At 40.8% G+C, this 22,148-nt stretch overlaps 1 protein-coding gene across 4 annotated transcripts in view; it reads right to left on the bottom strand.

The window, feature by feature from the left end:
- Nucleotides 1–22,148, bottom strand: part of LOC105536987 (serine/threonine-protein kinase Sgk3) — a 159,926-nt gene that overhangs the window by 51,895 nt on the left and 85,883 nt on the right. For all 4 annotated transcript variants that reach the window (XM_011976478.1, XM_011976479.1, XM_011976480.1 and 1 more), the window contains 3 exons: nucleotides 16,252–16,471; nucleotides 10,672–10,755; nucleotides 4,800–4,872 (listed from right to left, as the gene is read on the bottom strand). In XM_011976478.1, the coding sequence (XP_011831868.1) occupies nucleotides 4,800–4,872; nucleotides 10,672–10,755; nucleotides 16,252–16,350 (256 nt within the window). In that variant the 5' untranslated portion in view covers nucleotides 16,351–16,471. The remainder of the gene's footprint in view (nucleotides 1–4,799; nucleotides 4,873–10,671; nucleotides 10,756–16,251; nucleotides 16,472–22,148) is intronic.

Genomic DNA, 22,148 nt, shown 5'->3' with positions numbered 1-22,148 from the left:
CCAGCTACTCGGGAGGCTGAGACAGGAGAATCGCTTGAACCTATGAGGTGGAGGTTGTGGTGAGCTGAGATCATGCCATTGCACTCCAGCCTGGGCAACAAGGGCGAAACTCTGTCTCAAAAAATAAATAAATAAAATAAATATTTCAAACTATATCTCCAAATTAAGTTACAAATTACAGGATTCTGCTGGGTGTGGTGGCTCACGCCTGTAATCATAGCACTTTGGGAGGCCAAGGCGGGCACATCACCTGAGGTTGGGAGTTCGAGACCAGCCTGACCAACATGGAGAAACCCCAGCTCTACTAAAAATACAAAATTAACCAGGCGTGGTGGTGCATGCCTGTAATCCCAGCTACTTGGGAGGCTGAGGCAGGAGAATCATCTGAACTCAGGAGGTGGAGGTTGCGGTGAGCCAAGACCACACCACTGCACTGCAGCCTGGGCAACAAGAATGAAACTCTGTCTCAAAAAAAAAAAAAAAGAAAATTGGCCGGGCGCGGTGGCTCAAGCCTGTAATCCCAGCACTCTGGGAGGCCGAGACGGGCAGATCACGAGGTCAGGAGATCGAGACCATCCTGGCTAACACGGTGAAACCCCGTCGCTACTAAAAAAATACAAAAAACTAGCCGGGCGAGGTGGCGGGCGCCTGTAGTCCCAGCTATTCGGGAGGCTGAGGCAGGAGAATGGTGTAAACCCAGGAGGCGGAGCTTGCAGTGAGCTGAGATCCGGCCACTGCACTCCAGCCCGGGCGACAGAGCGAGACTCCGTCTCAAAAAAAAAAAAAAAAAAAAAAAAGAAAATTACAGGATTTTTACTTAAAATCTTTGATTTTGTTTGTATCACTTTCCTCTTCTGTTTAAAATCTTGGTTTCCATGATAGTAACATTAATGACAGAATAACAACTCCATATAACTAACATTAACACTACTGAATGCAGTGTAAAATTTGTCCATGGGTTTTTGTTTTTATCCTTAGCAATATATCCCATGAAGAATATACAGTCAAAATCCCATGTTTTAAAGTTATTTAAATTAAGTTAGGTTTTTTTCCTTCAGTTTATTTTCAGTTGTTAGAGGCTGCTTTGTTATTGCATTTTTATTTTTGTTTTTAAATTGTTTAAAATGTGTACATGGTTCCAAAGTCAAAGGTACAAACAAAATTCATTCAAGGGCATCTAACTTCCACCCCTTTTGCCTTTCCTGATCTCTCCTTCACCCTTAAAGTCACTAGTTTTATTAGTTTTTCATTTATTCTTCCATTATTTCTTTTTGAATCCCCATACCTTTTCCTACACAAAAAATACACACCATACAAATTCATTTGCTATACTGTGATTTTTTTTTTCCCATTTAACGGTATATTCTGGAGATCACACCATAGCAAAATACATAAAGAGCTTTTTTGTTCCTTTTTACAAGTATGTTATATCCAGCTCCATCGGAAAAGTATTTCCATTGTTTCCCGTTTTTCTGTTAATAATTGTGTCACAATACACAGTCTTGTGTGTACATATCATATACAGTTTATTTTATGGACAGATTCCTAGAAATGTGATTTCTCGGCCAAAGTGGAAAATGCATTCACAGGTTTTCTAAACATTACCAAATTCCCCTCAACATGGATTGTACCACTTTTTATTCCACCAGAAAAATATGGGAATGCCTGTATCCCCAAAGTGTAACCAAATGAGCATCTTATCAATCTCTGTTTTTCTGAATTTGACTTAGATCTGATTTCCCCAATGCAGGACTTTCTAATATCTCTGTGATATATGATCCCTTTCACTGTATGCAGTGAACAGAAGTCTTATGGAAATGTAATATTACGCATATTCGATATACGCGGGATAGACAAACAGTTCTTCAAAAAAATCAGTTTTTAGTGTCAATTAATTCATCAAAACAAAGTACCAAAGAGCATGCAGCTTGGTATCTTGCTTTTAACAATGACTTCTTTGCTTTCTTTCCTTGATGAAATAATTGTCTTAAGTAATTAGTTAAGGGCTCTACAGAACTCCAACCCAAGTTCCAGTCTCATATTATCACTAGTAGTTTGATTTCTTAATATTTTTCTGCCACTTCTAATTAGTTAATTCTCTCAGTCACCCAGGCCAGACCCTCCAATTATCTCCCATTCTCTTCTCTATATGTCTGTTACCTAAGCAATCATCAAGATGTATTCCAGATTTTTCATTAAAGGAGTTCTTGTACATTGCTCATTTTTAAACCCTATTTCTACCCTAGTCCCCATACTCATTATCTAATGCCAGGGCTACTGGACTATTACCTTAACCACTCTCCCAGTCTCTACTCTGCTGTGCCCACCATAAATTACCCACTGTCAGTTTCACATCTTGATCAAATGCCACGAAGGCCAACACGCTACCCACGAAGATGCTTTTCAACCTGTGTTCCAAGGAGATACCTCACTGTTATACCAACAAAACAGGTCTATTTAATTTTTTTTTCACATATTACATTTCCATAAGATTTCGTGTATGTGTGTGTGTTTTTGGGGGACAGAATCTCACTCTGTTGCCCAGGCTGGAGTGCAATGGCGTGATCTTGGCTCACTTGCAACCTCCGACTCCTGGATTCAAGTGATTATCCTGCCCCAGCCTCCCGAGTAGCTGAGACTACAGACACACACCACTATGCCCGGCTAATTTTTCTATTTTTAGTAGAGACGCAGTTTCACCATGTTGCCGCTGGTCTTGAACTCCTGGCCTCAAGTGATCCGCCCACCTTGGCCTCCCAAAGTGTTGGGATTACATAAGATTTCAATTGGGAAAAAAGTGTTCTGCTGCTGAAAACAAAGCACGAGTACAAAAGCCACAGGTCTACAGAATATAATCTGGCTTTGTTGTGCCAACTCAATTTTCTCTTGCTTCTCTTTATTAATGGGTTCATATATTTAGTAATACTTTAAAACCTAGTATTTGCCAGTTTTAAAGTAATAAAGTAATACTTTAAAACCAGTATATTGCCATTGTCAACCAATAAAAAAAGACATGTCTGCACCTTCAGAAAATCTACAGCCTACTATAAGACAGATTAGCAATTACAATGAAATGTGCTATATACTCCTGAGAGAAAAAAAAAAAAAAACAACTCTGTATGTAACCAGGGAAGTGAGAACATTCTCCAATCCTGAGTTTCATAAAAAGTGTAAATAATAATAAGCCTCTTTATTATTCTATAGGGCTATAGGCAAAGCAGCCTCTGGGGAAAAAAAAGTTTTAATTAAAGGAAGAATGTGGAAGAAATGTGAAACAGATGCAGGATAAAGAGCAGTCTGTTAATGGTGGGTAGAATTCTATAGGATACAGTGATATGGTCTGGGAGGAAAATGAATGGTATGAAGTTAGGATGGAGAGAGAAAGCACAGTCAAGATAAGGGACCTTAGAGCTTTTATCTTGAGTAGTGACCAAGATCTCTCTCTCTGTCTTTCTTTTCTTACACAGACATGTAAGGTATTAATTTAACTGGTTAGAAGCAAATTAGTTGCAGAAGGAGGGCAATCCATTTGGGATTCATCCGTGGCAGAGACAGATGACTCTTCTGATAGAATTCCTGGTGGATAAGAAGACTTCTGTTTCCCTATAAGTAGACACCTGTGACCTCTATTAATCTCTTAGGTTCTAGGGGAAAATTCCATGCCCACAGCTTTAGTCATATAGGTGCTAGATGCTGAGACCCTGTGTGTCAATGGGCTCCCCACGGGTGAGTAATAAGATATCTTTCTTTTTGAGATGACGTCTCGCTCTGTTGCCTAGGCTGGAGTGCAGTGGTGCCGATCTCAGCTCACTGCAACCTCTGCCTCCTGGGTTCAAGTGATTCTCCTGCCTCAGCCTCCCAAGTAGCTGGGACTACAGGCGCATGCCACCACGCCTGGCTAATTTTTTGTAGTTTTAGTAGAGACGGGGTTTCACCATGTTAGCCAGGATGGTCTTGATCTCCTGGCCTCCCAAAGTGCTGGGATTACAGGCGTGAGCCACTGCACCCGGCCTAGGATATCTTTTTGGTATCCCATTCAGAGGTCTGCAAGTTGCTATGTACACAGTATATATTTAATGTTTCTGAATATAAAAGTGAATATTCTTCATGACACTGATTTAAAGTCAGTAAAGTTTCCCAAATTAACTTGAAGGATCAATTAAAAAAAATTTTAATAGGGTCTCCCTCTGTCACCCAGCCTGGAGTGCAATGGCACAATGACAGCTCACTGCAGCCTTGAACTACTGACCTCAAGCAATCCTCTCACCTCAGCCTCCTGAGTAGCTGGGACTACAGGTTCATGCCACCATGCCCAGCTAAACTTTAAATTTTTGTAGAGATGAGGTTGCCCAGGCTGATCTCGAAACTCCTGGCCTGAAGTGATCCTCTTGCCTCGCACTCCCAAAGTACTTCGATTACAGGTGTGAGCCACTACACCCAGCCCATAGACAGATAAATTTATCTGAAGTCAGACTGCTTGAATTTAGCTTCCAAATCTGCCCTTTACTATCTGTATGTGGTCCTGGGCAAATTAATGTGTCTTAGTTTCCTTATCTATAAAAATAGTGATAACAACAATAACACCCAACTCACAAAATTGTGAGGATCGAATAAATTAAAACACATGAAGTACTTAAAACAATGCCTAGTAGACAGTAAACACCTTCCTGAGGCATTATTTTCATAGGGCATGAGATCTTTTAAAGTCCTGCACTGCTATACAGTGCAATGAATATGTTAATTTACTTCTTCAAATTTCAACGATCACTTCATGGCTGGCCTATGAAGTTGTTTCTTACCTGGATCAAAATTATCACCAAATATTCTCTTGGCAGGAATCTTCAGAGCCATAGCAGGAAACTGTTTTTTTAACTAAAATTTTTAAAAATAACATTATATGAACTAATTTTATAAGTCTTCTAGTTATGCATACATCAAAGCCAAATACAATCTGATTTTAAAGAAAACCATCATAAGACATACTTTTGAATTTATGATCATCCAAAGTACAATATAAATTATACCAATAAAATGTCACAAACTAGTCATCTTTTTTGGTCCCAGTAAAATACCTGGTATCTGCGTGACCTAGAATAAAATACTCAACATCTGCATCTCATTTTCCTGCCTGTAAAGTGAGGATAATTTTAACAATTACCTTACAGATTTGTTGTTTTAAAGGAGATTATGTATGGCAAGTGCTTAGGCTAGAACTTGGTGTTACAGTTCCGAATACGTATTACTCACTTATTATCTTAGGAGAAGATATGATCTTGGTGTTTTCTCTACATGGATTGACAATAGATTTCTAAGGAAGTAGATGAATTTTGCTTTCAATATCCTTTCTGCTCTAACCTTCCCCTTACTAATATTCTAATAAGTTAGACCTTATCTCTACAAAAATAAAATTAAAAAAAAATACCTAGTCATGGTGGCACATGTGTGTGGTCCCAGCTACTTCTAAGGCTGAGGTGGGAGGATTGCTTGAGCCTGGAAGGTTGAGGCTGCAGTGAGCCATGATTATGCCATTGCACTTCAGCCTGGGCAACAGAGTGAGACCACGTCTCAAATATATATATTTTTTTTCTAATACATTTGTTTATCAGATATGCTTGTCTTCAGAGAAGGAAAACTTGGCCCTGAGGAAATTAAATTTGGGGCAGTTAAGTCACAAAAATGGGTTATATTTTCATTATAAGTTTGATGTCAAAAATACACACACATATGTAAAAACTGTATCTCAGCTGGGCATGATGGCTCACTGAGGCCTGTAATCCCAGCACTTTGGGAGGTTGATGTGGGAGGATTGCTTGAGCTCAGGAGTTTGAGACCAGCCTGGGCAACATAGCAAGGCCTTATCTCTACCAAAAAAAAAAAAAAAAAAATCAGCTGGGTGTAGTCCAGCTATACAGTATGCAGGAGGCTGAGGTGGGAGGATCACTTGAACCAGGGAGGTCAAGGTTGCAGTGCGCCGTGATCACACCATTGCACTCCAGCCTGGGTGACAGAGCAACAACCCGTCTCACCAAAAACAAACAAAGAAACAAAACACCCCAAAACGATACCTCTAACTACCAACTGATAGGAAATACAAAGAACAGAGGAATGTACTAATCACTTTACAGCATGGGGCATGCTGTTAGTAAAATGCAGACTGAAAAATATGTAAACAAATGATCTTGTTTTTTTTCATACACACACACGAAAAAAATGTGTAAAGGAAAGAAAAGAAACGCAGAGGGGGAACCTAGTGATTAAATGACACTTAACAGACTTATCAACCAGTCACATAAACCCTAACTGGATATCTGATATTAAGGCATTACTGTTCATTTATTTTTAGATGTGGTAATGATACTGTGTATACATTTTGTTTTTAAGAATTTTTATCTTTTAGAGATGTATACTAAAATAATTACAGATGAAAAGATATGATGTCTGAAATTTGTGTTGAAATTAAGATGAGCTGGCTAGGGATAGAGATGAACCAGGAATGGCCATGTATCAGTAATTATTGAAGCTGGATGGTAACATATTATTATTTTCTGAATTGGCACTAGTATGTCTACTTCTGTATGTGTTTGACAATTTCCTTCCTTCCTTCCTTCCTTCCTACCTTCCTTCCTTCCTTCCTCCCTCCCTCCCTCCCTCCACTTCCTTTCCCTTCTCTTTCCCCTTCCCTTCCCTCCCCCTCCCCCTCCCCCCCTCTCTTTCTTTTTTCCCTTAAGATAGTCTATAGCTCTATCAACTAGGCTGGAATGCAGTGCTGACCTCCTGGGCTCAAGTGATCCTCCCCTCAGCCTCCTAAGTAGCTGGGACCACAGGGCACACACCACCACACCTAGCAAGTTGTTTTATTTTTTGTAGAGACAGTCTCATTAAGTCATTGCCCGGGCTGGTCTTGAACTCCTGAGCTCAAGCAATCCTCCTGCCTCAGCCTTGCAAAGTGCTGGGATTATAGGTGTGAGCCACTGTTCCTCGCCTGTGTTTGACAAATTTCTATAATAAAAAGTTTAAAATATACACTAGTCATAAAGGACACATTGAAGTTGACAAAATGCCTAGAGATTTTTTCTTTTCTTTTATTCTAAAAGGAGTACAGGAAAATAATTTGTGTTTTTGAACTTAGGGAAATCCAGACCAGGTTCAACCTGATTTCTGTAGTTTCAAATAATTCAACCAATAACTATTTTCCTATTTTTTTCTTTGCCCCTCACTATAGGAGGCAGAATTACAAGGAGTTACATAAAAAGAGACACAGAAAGTGATGAAATAAGAACAATGAAAAAAGGGTGAAAAGAAATACAAAAGAAATTAGGGAGACGAATGATAAAACCTGAACTACAAGTTAAGGAAACTCTTCTGCAAAAAGTCAAAAGATGGGATGTTTCACAGAAGAGAGAATGAAAGTGATCATGGATGGAGGTACCCCAAACAAGCTTTCCTATTTTATTTTTACGCTTACAGATACTCAAATATTAACAATTTAATTAATCACCTGCTATTAAAATCATGATGACACACTACCAGTGTGGATCTCCACAATGCTGAGTTTTTAGATGACATTCCCTACACCCCTTCCTCTCATGAAGAGTTTCACAAAAGACAACATCTTTAGAAGGTAAATCTAGCCTACGAAATATTTTAAGCAAAAGACAGAAAGAAGCCTCAAATGTATGTGGTGTATGCGGGGTGTGTGTGTGTGTGTGAGTGTGAGAGAGAGAGAGAGAGAGAAAGAAAGAGAGAGACACAGACACTACAGTCATGTTATTTTTACCCGAGCATAACCCAGGCATCCTGATGGGTACAGGTGGATTTACACACTCCTCAAAGACATGCTGAACATGTAGATAATGCATATTCAAGAGTTTCAAAATGAGCTAACATTTCAACCCTCACTCAGCCTCCGATATAAGCCATTTTTTAAAAAATCACTAAAAACTTACGGAAGATATTTCCATGTACAAACTCTTATTGACTATTGTTTCAACAGTATAACTTTAATTACAGGAAAAAAAAACCTATCTCAATATACTTTGATGAAGCAAATATCTAAAACTACACAGGTTGAATATCACAAATCTGAAAATCTGAAATGCTGCAAAACCAGTAACTTTTTGAGTGCTCAAAGGAAATGCTCACTGGGGCATTTCAGATTTCAGATTTTCAGATTTGGGATGGTTAACTGGTAAGTACAACTCAAATATTCCAAAATTTGAAAAAAATTTGAAATCCAAATCATTCTGGTTCCAAGTATTTCAGATAAGGGATACTCAACCTGTATTTAGTGAGTGCAGTTGCATATGCATTAAAGAAAAACTGAAGAACAGAAGAAAACGTAAAATGTTAAGTTATTTCTGAGCAGCAACATTACAGGTGTTTTGTTCTAGTTTTTGTTTTGAGACAGGATATCAAGAGTGCAGTGGCATGGTCATGGCTCATTGCAGCCTCAACCACCCAGGCTCAAGTGGTCCTCCTACCACAGCCTCTGAAGTAGCCAGAACTATGGGTATGTGCCACTACACTAACTTCTTATTTTTATTTTTTTTGTAAAGATGGAGTCTCCCTATTAATTTTACATAGGAAAAAATAAATATTTTTAAATTGCAGTATTATCTTCAGAAATTCAATTTCAAGTAGCAAGTGATCTGAGTATTAGGAACAAATATACACATAGTGAAATGCTAAATAAAGATGAATCAGAAGTGTAATTTTCATGACTTAACAAAACACAGGAAGTGGTACAGCTAGACATTGTTTGATTCATTCTGACCCATTTAGGAATTTGTTTCTTAACTGATATATGTGTAACTTTCCTCATATTCAAAAATATCTTACAAATAATAACCCACAGGCATATATTTATTCCTATGTTTAAAATCAAGAGACAGGGTTAAGAAATTTTAAAATTCCCTTCTTTCTTTTTTTTTTGAGATAGAGTCTCGCTCTGTGGCCCAGGCTGGAGGGCAGTGGCACAATCTTGGCTCACTGCAACCTCTGCCTTCTGGGTTCACGCCATTCTCCTGCCTTAGCCTCCCAAGTAGCTGAGACTACAGGTGCCCACCACCATGCCCAGCTAATTTTTTGTATTTTTAGTAGAGATGGGGTTTCACCATGTTAGCCAGGATGGTCTCGATCTCCTGACCTCGTGATCCGCCCGCCTCAGCCTCCCAAAGTGCTGGGATTACAGGCGTGAGCCACGTGCCCAGCCCAAAATTCTGTTCTTAAATATATAACAAGAGTTTTTCCAGAGGATGCCTAGTAATCTACCATTCATTAAACAATGACACTGGGAGATCCCTATTTATTAATACATGAGAGCAGAGGAATTTCAATTTGGGACTTGAGGCCAAGGACAGTGGCTCATAGCTGTAATCTCAGCACGTTAGGAGACCGAAGTGGGCGGATCACATGAGGCCAGGACTTTGAGACCAGCCTGGCCAACATGGCAAAACCCCATCTCTACTAAAACTACAAAAACACTAGCCAGGCGTAGTAACTCATGCTTGTAATCCCAGCTACTTGGGAGGCTGAGGCATGAGAATCGCTTGCACATGGGAGGCAGAGTACGTTGTAGTGCGCCAAGATTGTGCCACTGCACTCCGGCCTGGGTGACAGAGCAAGACTATCTCTCAAAAATAAATAAATAAACAAATAAACAAACAAACAAATAAATAAACAAACAAACTGAGGATTTGAGGCACAATTGCTTTTGTTCTTAACTGAAGCAAAACTTTAAATTCAGGACCGTCTTAACGACCTGGAGTTCCATAATAGCTATTAATAACTCAAGAGGTATGCTTTAGTTTCTATGTATGATCTTCACAAACACTGCTACCTGTGGAAGATATGGACTGATGTATGACAGTGACCGTGGTGGTCTTGCTGCCTTTATTTTTTTAGATGGGGTCTTGCTATATTGCCCAGACGGCCGTGCAGTGGGGCAATCATGCCTCACTGTACCCTCTGAACTCCTAGGCTCAAATGTTCCTTCTGCCTCAGCCTCCCAAAGTGCTGGAATTACAGATGTGAACCATCATGCCTGGCTCTTTGCTGCCTACTTTAGCAAGTATGTACTGTATATACTGTAAACACTAGATTATGAATACTCTTTAATATCTGAGTTATGAAAATATAAAAACAGGTTTTAGTAATTTAAATAGCTAATGGTCTCTTAGATCTCACCACTTAGGTAGCTGTCAGAACTCTAAAAGTCAATAGTCATTTCAGTTGCGGTAACTACTTAAAATCTGGAACCTAAGACATATCTCTAAGAATGGAAACAAACTATGGAAGGGAGATAGGTTCGTGACAGACTTTCAAACATAAAGCTTACAGTAGGCAGTTTAACCAGAAATACCGTGATGATTAACACTTATCAGAGAGGTAGGTAGAAAGAACTGACTTCTAATTTTTTATGACATTAAAAGGTATTTTATCTAGTTCTCATATTTTTAATGGTTTATTTGGAATTGTTCAGCAGTCCTCTCTCTACCCTTTCTTTGTAAGCATTCCAAAGTTAGGATGTTTTTGAAGAATCTCTTACCTTTGTCTGCTTGTCTGACATATTAATATGTCAGTATCAACTTAATCATTCAAATACATTTCTCTTATTTTGGGGTTTTCTCAGGTGCTTTCTTTTAATTAGAAATCTTGTAGACTATTACTTACAGTGTTGTAAAGTTTATCAAACTCTGCATATCTCCTGAAGACAAACCATTCATTCCTTCCCACGGAAACCAGAACTTTATAAACCTGTGGAAATAAAAAGTAACAATGTAACAAAATTTAATTGCAAAAAACCCATTAGCTACTTAAATACATTAAACCTGTTTTCATATTATATATATTTTGAAACAGTCTGGCTCTTTCAATAAGGCTGATATTTTCATATTCTGAAACTGATACTAACATTAACATTTTTATATGATTCTCCAAGATACATAAACATACCAATTAAAGCACTTATTGAATCTTGTCAAATGGTATTCTTGGCTGGGCTCAGTGGGTCATGCCTGTAATCTCAGCACTTTGTGAGGCTGAGGTGGGAGGATCACTTGAGCGTAGGAGCTGGAGACCAGCCTGGGCAACATAGGGAGACCCCGTCTTTACAAAAAACTTAAAAATTAGCCAGGCATGGTGTACACACCTGTAGTCCCAGCTACGCGGGAGGCTGAGGTAAGAGGAATGCTTGAGCCCAGGTAAGTCGAGGCTGTAGTGAGCTGAGATCACACCACTGCACTCCAGCCTGAGTGTCAAAAGCGAGATCATGACTTGAGGGAAAAAAAGTGATTTCTTGTGATGGGAAGAATATGAGGTCACGAAAAAAAACAGGTGATATTTTATTTTTCAAATGTTACAAAATATTTCTGTGATTTTCAGGGAATAACATAGTCAACACCCATGTGCTCATTATTTGGATCTACTGAATTTCTAACATTTTGCCATTCTTGCTTCAGATTTTTTTGCCAAAGAATAAAATACTATAGATTCAATTGTTGCCACTTTCCTCTCTTCTTCCCTAGCAGTAATTGCTACCTTGAACTTACAAAGTATTTTCAAAAGTGATACTTGCTTCATAAAAAACCTTCAATTATTAGTTCTCTTCATCTTTCACATAGTAGTTTTAGGTCACCTTTCACATAGTAGTTTTCAAACTATTAATAAGAATTTATTCTCAGATTTCCTAGTATTATCTTCCATATTCAGTATTTTCAAGTATACATAACCTCATATAATCATAATCCAACAACCCTATGAAGTAAGCAGAACAAATATTGTAACCCCCCACTATACATGAGACACCCTACATGAGCTGCAGGATGGTAATCTGGCTCTCTTGGTCTTAACCGAAAAGGAATCTGGTTGTCTTAGAGGAAGCTATTACGTGTAAGATGTTAGAATTAATCTGATACCCCCCCCATGGACAGTATGCAGAAGTAGAGGGCAAAAAACTTAGCCAAGGTTCGAGTGATGTTGAGTAAGACTAGACAAGAGATTTATCTCACATGGCACTCAGGATCAGGCAAGCCTAGAAGCAGAACTGCTGTAAGAGAATAAAACACTTAAGTTTATATGATTGCGAGTTTCTTGAATTATTTGTGCTGACTTGGTGAGAAGAACGGACCTTAGAAAGTTCAGGTGGCCTCCCCTGGCTACCCAAATACAGCCAAGACCAGGAGCAAGTCTAGGTTCCAAGCTGGAGCAGCTCTGCAGCAAATATATTTACAGAAGGCAAGATAAAGCCTTGTGAAATTATGAATTAACAGTATGATTTATAAACAAGTGCTTATTAAATATGTACTAATAAAATAGTAGACAAAAACAAAAACTAATCAAATCCTTAAAAATACTTCCATTGGTAAAAAGCAAAACAAGATTAGATTCCCTGTGAAATCTAACAGAATTTCACAGGAAACAGTACAATACTTAATACAATATGAAATTATCTTATTTGCATATTTCCTTATTGTCTGTCTTGCCCTAGTTAATGAAAGTTCCTTGAGAGCTAGGGCTAATGTCACTCTTGTTCCACTGTATCCCCAGTGCCTAGAATATGACATAGAAACTCACAATTTCTCAAGTGGATAAATGAAAATATAATTTAGACTTGGCTTAAGTCAAGACACCTACAATGCAACACATTTCCCTGTTAGAAGCTTCATGGCATAGAACTATATAAACTACCTATGCAAACTAGAGTATAAAAATATTATCAAGGCTGGGCGTGGTGGCTCATTTCTGTAATCCCAAAACATCAGAAGGCTGAGGCAGGAGAACCACTTGAGCCCAGGAGTTCAAGACCAACCTATTCAACATAGCAAGACCTGTCTCTATTAAATTTAAATTCAGGCTGGGCGCGGTGGCTCACGCCTCTAATTCCAGCACTTTTGGAGGCCAAGGCAGGTGGATCACACAAGAGATAGAGACCTTGCCAACATGGTGAAACCCCATCCCTACTAAAAAAAAAAAAGAAATATATATATATACACACACACACACAAAATTAGCTGGGCATGGTGGCATGCACCTGTAGTCCCAGCTACTCGGGAGGCTGAGGCAGGAGAATCGCTTGAACCCAGGAAGTGGAGGTTGCAGTGAGCCTAGATTGCGCCACTGCACTCCAGCCTGGCAACAGAGCGAGATTCCGTCTCAAAAAAAAAAATAATAATAATTAATTAATTAATTAAAAACATAAAAATATTATCGATAACACGGGAACCTAGGCTGAACAGAGCATCTGTGTTGGGTGGGATGGGGTCTATCTGCACTGAGAGAACCAAGTTTCTTGAGGATTGAGGACTACACTGTAGTAATCAGCAAATAACAGATGAACAATTCAACAAATACTTATTTGAATTCCTACTATCTTTGTTCTAGGGGCTGGTGAAACGATAATGAAGAAGTCCTTGCTTCAAAGAACCTTGCATTCTACTCAAAGGCGGCACATATAAACAAACACGAAATGTGGCAGGAGGGAAAGCAAGACAGAGTGAGAGGGGTAGCGTGGGGTGTGAAGGTGCTGTTTTTTATAGGGTGGTCAGAATATGCCTCTCTAATAGGGCAATATTTGAGAATCTGAAGGAAGTAAATGAATAAGGTGATTTAGTTAGGGCCTTTGAGAACTCAGTGCACAGCGTAAAAACAGCTGGGTAAGAGAAATGTTACAGGTCTCCTCAACCATCCTACAGAAGACATGGAAATACCTCCAGCCTGGAAAATCAAAGGACACATGAGATAATCTGCTGACATTTGCTATGTGTGAACTTCCATCAAACTTGGCAGGAGGTATCCTCTCGAGGAAAGAATGACCCAAAGGCAAAAATAAGGAGGGGGAAGGAAGGAAGAAAAACTTTCACACACTCTACCGTTTTATTCTAGGTATATCAACCTCTGTTTACCTTCAATGTGATACTGCTAAAAATCTGCTTATACAAATGTGCAACAAATGCCTACTGTTTAAGATATTCCTGCAATGTAGAGGCTCAGAAGGGGTATATGGTCAGAAACACATTGCAATTTATCTGCTCTGGGATGTGGTGCCAAGTGTGGCAGGTGTGTCTGTTAAGGAAGAGAGGACAGAGGGACTGCTTTCCCTGCTCCTTGTCTGAGACCTTGAGAGAAAACCATCATTTTCTGGCACCCAGCCCCGCCTAGTTAAGAAGGCAGAGAGATTTAGTTTAACTCCTCAGCTTTCCTCAACTGCCCTATGACAGGGATTCTGAGTTGAAAGTCACCTGTCATGGGACTCAACTGGCAGTGACCAGGTAACCCCCTTTTTAGAGGCTGGGTTGGACCACTGAGCCAGGAGCAGGTGAAGGACATGTCAGAGCCTCAGGGGGCTCTACAGCTATCAAGGGCCAAGGTACTGAGTCAGTGGAGAGTTGCCGCGAGACCCTGGTCAAGTCAACAAAGAGATCACAAGCTAGTTCATCAACTGAAGGTGCCAGCAATGGATGCCAGCAAAATGCCCAGGTTATCAGGTCAGTCATAGCTGGCTATCTGCCAGACCAGCCACTTTACAGCTCAACAAACAAAGATCTAGAGGGACGACAAGAACTCAAGAGGCTTCACCAGGCTACCATGAGGTCATTCACCAACTCAACAATATTGTGAAAGGGGACACCGCCTCTCCTTCCATAAACCATGATGCCAACCTGAGGAGGGTGTGTGTTCAAGTAAGAGAAAGAAAGTAGAAGAGAGGCTAAGCATTTTATCCTGAGACCTGGTTAAATTATTAGATCAGACTAAGTATTAAACAGAATTGGGCTAAATGAATTTCTTCATATTACTCATACAACATAGAAAAGATCTAGTTGGAAGTAACCAAAGTGTGGTTTTCAGACTTCCTGCATCAGGATGAACTGGTCAAGTGTGCCGAACAATTCAGATTACAGTCCTGTATAGTACACAGTTATTTACTCATTTTACAAATAAGGCAACTGAAACACAGACAGGTGAAGTAATTCATACATCCCAGATTTGAACCCAGGCCATCTGACTCCAGAGTTCCAACTCTGTAGGTGAGGAGAGAGTGGGGAGTTACGAGGAAGAGCAGATCAGTAATATACATGATAAATGGCTTTTTTTTTTTTCAGGGGGAGGAGGGCACAAGACCTCTGTATGTACTAATAGGACTACTGGAACTACATACAATATTGTATGTTTCAGCACACTAATTAGAAAAGTCACTGTTCTCCAATAATAAAAACTGATACACAGATTGAGCAAATGTTCATTGTGCTTACTCTTTATAAAGCCCTGTAGTAGATACTACAATGATAAATGATAAAATTAGAAATGGCTTAGCCTTTAAGGTAAAAAAAAAAAAAATACTGAATTAAATATTTTAAAACTGAGAGATACTATAAACATTTCAGGACAGTAGTTCTTAATATGAAATCGATGTCTTCAGGAGTCCATTAATTCCTGACAGTGCATGCAAATTGTAAGTGTGTGTGTAGATCCATGTGTATGCACATGCACATTTTCTGTTAAGAAGATTAGTTAGTAGCTGGGCATGGTGGCGGGCGCCTGTAGTCCCAGCTACTCGGGAGGCTGATGCAGGAGAATGGCGTGAACCGGGAGGCGGAGCTTGCAGTGAGCCAAGATCGCGCCACTGCACTCCAGCCTGGGTGACAGTGTCAGACTCTGTCTCAAAAAAAAAAAAAAAAAATCAAGAAGATTAGTTAGATACGGTCAGGCGTGGTGGCTCACGCCTGTAATCCCAGCACTTTGGGACGCCAAGGTGGGCGGATCACGAGGTCAAGAGATCAAGACCATCCTGACCAATATGGTAAAACCCCATCTCTACTAAAAATACAAAAATTGGCTGGGCGTGATGGCACGTGCCTGTAGTCCCAGCTACTCGGGAGGCTGAGGCAGGAGAATCGCTTGAACCCAGGAGGCAAAGGTTGAACCCAGGAGGCAGTGAGCAGAGGTTGTACCACTGCACTCCAGCCTGGTGACAGAATGAGACTCTGTCTCAAAAAAAAAAAAAAAAAAAAAAGAGGATTAGTTAGATAGTTTCATACAATTCTCCAAGAGGATAAGTAAAGAGACTAAAAAAGGAAAATTTATTCCATTACGGTAGCCACAGAAGACTTTGTGGAGAACAGATTATGTGAAAGAAGTAAAACCCAGGTATGTGGGAGATGGGGAAGGGGGTCTTCTAGGTTGGAGAAGAAAAGCAGAAATGAAAATATTCTCTATATTCAATTTTTTTCCACATGCTTAATGTTAAGTACTTACAGTAAACCTCTTCTTTTTCTCTCTGTGTTCATCAGAGCTGGGAATGCTTACACTTGGGCAGCTTTCCTTGTAGTCCATGGTATGATCTCTTTGCATCATTTAATCCCTCAAGAGCACACCAAAAAATGCGTCCGAAGAAACAGTCAGCAGAGGACAAACTCAATTAACTAATCCAAAACATAACACCTCTTGAAGTAATGTTCAAATTCCATCATGCAACCTTAACCAACAGAAAAAAAAAAAAAAGAAGTGATTAACAAAAACAATTTTAACATACTATGACGGTTATTCCTTAAGCATGGGACTAATTTTACATTTATTCTGGCAGGAATTTACTTTTGCTCATCAGTCTCAGCCCAGGTTAGAGATTTAGTTTCTACTGTGTTCCTACTACAACTCACAAATATCTGCAGTCCATCTACCTTCCTTCCTATTAGGAAATTCCAGTAACTTACACACCTCAGTTCATGTAGACTAAGCACTAACTCTCACCTAGAAAAGATCTAGTTGGAGGTAACCAAAGTGTGGTTTTCAGACTTCCTGAATCAGGATGAACTGGTCAAGTGTGCTGAACAATTCAGATTACAATCCTGTATAGTACATAACTATTTACTCATTTTACAAATAAGGCAACTGAAACACAGAGAGGTGAAATAATTCATACATCCCGGATTTGAACCCAGGCCATCTGACTCCAGAGTTCCAACTCTTAACCACTGTACTATGCTTCATTATAACTGTGGATTATTCTTTTGTACTGAACCTCTGGTCAGAGACACTACCGTAGATCTTCCTACAAAATAAATGCAGTATGTTAATATCATCCCACTCATGAATAAAGGGCTAGAGATGTCACACTGATGTCACCTTTGCTACACACAGCAGCCCATACTCTGACACCACATGACACCAAATAATACCTTTCTTTTAGAGACAGGGTGTTGCTATGTTGCCCAGGTTAGAATGCAGTAGCTATTCACAGGTACAATCATGCTGCACTGCAGCCTCAAACTCCTAGGCTCAAGTGATGTTCCTGCTTGAGCCTCCCAAGTAGCTGCGACTATAGGCACAGACCATCACGCCTGGCTCAAACAATACTTTTTTTTGTTTTTTTCTTAAGATACGGGGTCTCATTACATTGCCCAGGCTGGTCTTGAACTCCTGGGCTCAAGCATTCCTTCCAACTTAATCTCCCAAAGTGCTAGGATTACAGGCATGAGCCACCACACTCAGACTAAATAATACTTTTTCAAGTGTCAGTATGCTTGGATAATTTCCCTGGATGGTCAGTTTCAGGAAGTCACTGTAACAGATCTGGTCACTATAAATAAATTATATTTAGGTAATGACTTAAAATATATATCAGCAGGCATTGAATATTCAGGTATAATGAGTTTTAACTGATTATAAGAATGCTTCCTTTGAGATGATTCAAAGCTTCCCTTGTTGGATTTGCTGCTGGAAATGCAGTCAAAAAGATTTTTTTTTTTTTTTTTTTTTTTTTGAGACGGAGTTTTGCTCTCGTCACCCCAGGCTGGAGAGCAATGGCGCGATCTTGGCTCCCTGTAACCTCCGCCTCCCGGGTTCAAGCGATTCTCCTGCCTCAGCCTCCCAAGTAGCTGGGATTACGGGTACGTGCCATCTCGTCCAACTAATTTTGTATTTTTAGTAGAGACGTCGTTTCTCCATGTTGGTCAGGCTGGTCTCAAACTCCTGACCTCAGGTGATCCGTCTGCCTCAGCCTCCCAAAGTGCTGGGATTACAGGCGTGAACCACTGCGCCCAGCAGTCAGAAATATTTCTGTGTAGCTGAATTAGTTGTTGAATATACAGACAAGTAATTGGTCCCGCCTCAACAAAGAGTACAGCATCTGTCTGTAAATTATAGCATTCTAAAGCCCCATAATAGTAGCTGCTTTGCCCCACTAAGACCAGGGAAGCACCTGACCAGAGCCTGGCCTGCCTGTCACTGCCTAAGCATGAGAGCAGGTGGAACCTATTGTACTTCTAAGGCAGACTGGCCCTGTCCTGGAACCTTAGAAGTCACATTAACACATGCTTCTCCTCCTGCAGCAGAGATACTGAGAAGGTGAAGGTTATGAGCTACACTTTCCACACCTCTCCCTTGAGAATGTGGGGCTCAGGGTGGCAGGTACTGCTGTTACTTTATATGAGTGCCTTGCTGTGCTATAGCCCACAGAAGCAGAATTCCTCAGGTCCTCCTTTTGGAAGGGACAGTAAGGTATCACAAGTGGTATCAGGAATAAAGGAGAAGGAAAGAGATGGTAGGCAGGACAACTTGTTTCCTGCAAGGTACCCAGGGGACATCTAAGAGAACAGGCACAGCTGGCAGTTAAGTGTAGAAGTCTACACTCAAGAAGCACACTCAAACCTGAGCCAAAGGTTCCAGTTTGGCAATTGCACTTGACAGTCTCTATCTGCCCTTCCAGACCCAAATGCTACTCTTTCTCCACCCAGCCACATGTCCAGAAGTCTGAGCTCTACGGACTGCACACTACTTTGCCTTTGCCCTCTGGCTGGATGCAGCCATGAGAGTCACTAACAAATTACAGGGTAAGAGAAGCATGGCGCTAAGATATTTGTTCCCCTGGTCCCTTTCTGACATCAGTGGTTTACCCACCTAAGCCCACAGTTCCTAGCAGGCAGCCCCTCTTCCACAGCTACAGCTGAAGGGCCTGGGAATAATAACAGCTTCCTGACTTTGCTAGTAAAGAGGTGCTTCAACAAGCCATGATGGTTCCTCTAATCCTGCCCACAACATCTTAGTTAACAGTCCCTTTGTTAAACTCCCTTCAACTACATTTGAGTGTGTCATATGACTGATGCAGTTAACTGGTACCAAGAAGACCGCAGGAAACACAGCCACAAAAATGGAATGTGTACTTGACAAGTGTCCTGAAAATCTTCCCATGGGGGGAGGGGATGGCACACAGTGCATCATGATCATGACATGATGCACCATCCTGTGCATGGTGTCACAGGATGGAGTGCAGGTGGAGAGTGCTCAAAGTCCAAGTAGCAGATAAAAACACTGACTTCAGAGACTGCAATGTGGGCTGGGGCTGCTTCTGGCTGTCCTTGAGAATGTGCCTAAAGCAAATGACAAAGTCAAAGCTGTGAATTCCCAAAGAGATGGGTAGAAAATCCGTGTCTGTTTTATTAGAGTACTTCATCTCTTATAGTTGCCGAGCTGAGAAGACTAAGGATCAAGCCCAGGGTTTGATGGCTAGGGTTGCAGAGCCAATTCAATATATAATCCTGCAAAGTCTAATGTGTTAACATACGGCACTGGCTGGAAAGGAGAATGACTTGAATCATAGACGCAGGCATTTGGGTAGGCATAGATGAGGCTAATTCAGCTGAACTTCCTTGCTGAAAGCAGCTGTCTGTATCTCTCAGAGAATACCCTGCATCCAAACACCTCCTTCTCAATAAAACTCTTTTCAAGTTGTTTCACAAGGGATGCTAATTCTCTTCACTATCTACTCCCACCATCTTTCATTGTCTCATAACCCAAAAGACCCCAGAAAGAAGTTCCAAGTCTATTCTGGGAGAAAACTGCCTTTATAACAAAATATTTTAGGATCTCAACAATTTATTTACCAGTGGGAGTGTGGAGAGCACATACAGGAATATATTCAAAGGATCTTAGATCAAGGAAGACTAATAAGATTATTGTGACCTTTTTTCTCTTTTTTTTTTTTTGAGATGGGGGTCTCATTCTGTCGCCTAAGATGCAGTGCAGGGCGCAATCTTGGGTCACTGTAACCTCCACCTCCAGGGTTCAAGCAATCCTCTCACCTCAGCCTCCCAAGTAGCTGGGACTACAGGCACGCACCACCATGCCTGGCTAATTTTTGTATTTTTGGTAGAGATAGGGTTTCGTCATGTTGGCCAGGCTGGTCTCGAACTCCAGAGCTCAAGCAAACTGCCCATATCGGCCTCCCAAAGTGCTGGGGTTGTAGGCATGAGCCACTACACCCAGCGTATTGTGACCCTTTAAACGGCCACAGGCATATACTGTTGATCTTTCTCCAGGCCTTTCCTGAGAAGGACCTGTAGCAATTCCCCAGGATGACTGTCCACTACAGAAATGGGAATATATAATCCTCCCAAGCGTTAGTAGATACTAGCTCTGAAATAACACTAATCTCCTAGAGACCCAGAACATGGTCTGCAAGTCAGAGTGGGACTTCCAGAGGTAAGGTCAGAGAGTAAGTCTGTCTCCCAGTGGGTCCAGTGGGACGACAGGCCCATCCTGTGCTTATTTCCCTAGTAACAGAATTGTAGTGGAAACAGATATACTTAGTAACTGGCCAAATTCCCATATTGGTTCCCTGTCCCATGTCATAAAAGCTATAATGAGAGAAAAGGCCATGAAGAAGCCTCTGGAACTGTCTCCCCTTTTCCTACTAAGAAAGTAATCAAAAAGTATACCACATCCATGGGAAAAGCTCAGAAATCAGTACCACTATCAAAAACTAAAAGGATGCAGGGCTGTTAAAACTTCTTATATCCCCATTTAACTTGGCCATTTACCTAGATCAAAGCTGGAAAGAACTGGGAACATAACAGTGGATTACCATAAATTTAATCAGATGGTGACACCAATTTCAAATGGGATTCTGAGATTCTAAATGTAGTGTTTCTGTTTTTGTTTTCTGAAGAAAATTAGCATAACCCCAGACATCTGGTATGACTACTGACCTGGCAAATGCTTTCTTTTCTATCACCATCAGTAAGGACAATGAGATGCAAATTGCATGAAGTGGCAGAAAGGCAGTGTATCTTCATTGTCTCACCTGAGGGCTATGTCTGAATTGCCATAATATAGTCTGGAGAGTCCTTGATCATCTTGACAGCCCACAGATCACTATACTGGTCCATCACATGGATGCCATTTTCTTAACTGGACCTGGTGAACAAAAACTAGCAAGCACTTTGGACACCTGCGTAAGACACATACACAATCCAGAGGATGGAAAAAAACTCATGAAAGTTCAGGGACTCACCACACTAGGATTTTCCTGGTCTGAGCCAGGATATCCCGTCTCAAGTGAGAGAAATTACTACACCTTGCACCACTTGCACTGAGAGAGAGGTAAAACAAACAGTGAGTTTCAATACTTGGATATGCTGTTCTGACCCATTTACTGGGTAACCTATGAGCCTGCCAGTTTTTATTGAAGCCCATTCCAAGAGAAGGTTCTAGAGCAATGAAAGCTGCCCTAACCCTTGAGCCTATGCCTCAGCACACCCAGTAGTACTGGAAATGACATGGCAAACAGGAATGAACTAAGGACCCCTCTCTCTGACAAGCACCAAGGAAAGAGTAAGAGTTTCAGACCCCTTAGGGTTTGCCAGCAACCACTGTCTGTGGTTCCTGGCTTGTTACTAGGCCCAGGAAGAGATGCAATGACCGCCTATGGAAAATGAAGAGACTGTGTCAAAAGAACAGCCCATCGTGAACAGAGTATTATCGGGTTCACTGAATCATAAAACTAGACATGTACAGCACTAATCCACTTGGTACGGTAAAAGCAAGACTAGGCTTAAGCAAGTCTGGATGGCACAAGTAAACTGCAGGGATCGGCAGCCCGGACTCCCCTACTGTTTGTTCCTCCTTCCTTGTAAGTTTTCTAGACCCACATTTAAGGCCCCATGGGGAGGATCCCCAGGCCAGTTAGCAGGGCAGGAAAAAGGCATGCTTGTTTATGGATGGACATGCACAGTGTGCTGACACCAGTCAGAAGTGAGAAAAGGCAGCCCCACTCAGGGATGGCCTGAAAGAGAGTGGTGAAGGGAAATCTTCCCAGTGGGCAGAACTCTGAGCAGCACACGTGGTGGTTTACCTGTCAGGAGGAGTGCCAAAGGGAC

The sequence above is a fragment of the Mandrillus leucophaeus genome, unplaced genomic scaffold (genome assembly GCF_000951045.1).
Source record: "Mandrillus leucophaeus isolate KB7577 unplaced genomic scaffold, Mleu.le_1.0 Scaffold167, whole genome shotgun sequence".
Lineage (NCBI taxonomy): Eukaryota > Metazoa > Chordata > Mammalia > Primates > Cercopithecidae > Mandrillus > Mandrillus leucophaeus.
This window is presented reverse-complemented; position numbering and strand designations above follow the sequence as displayed.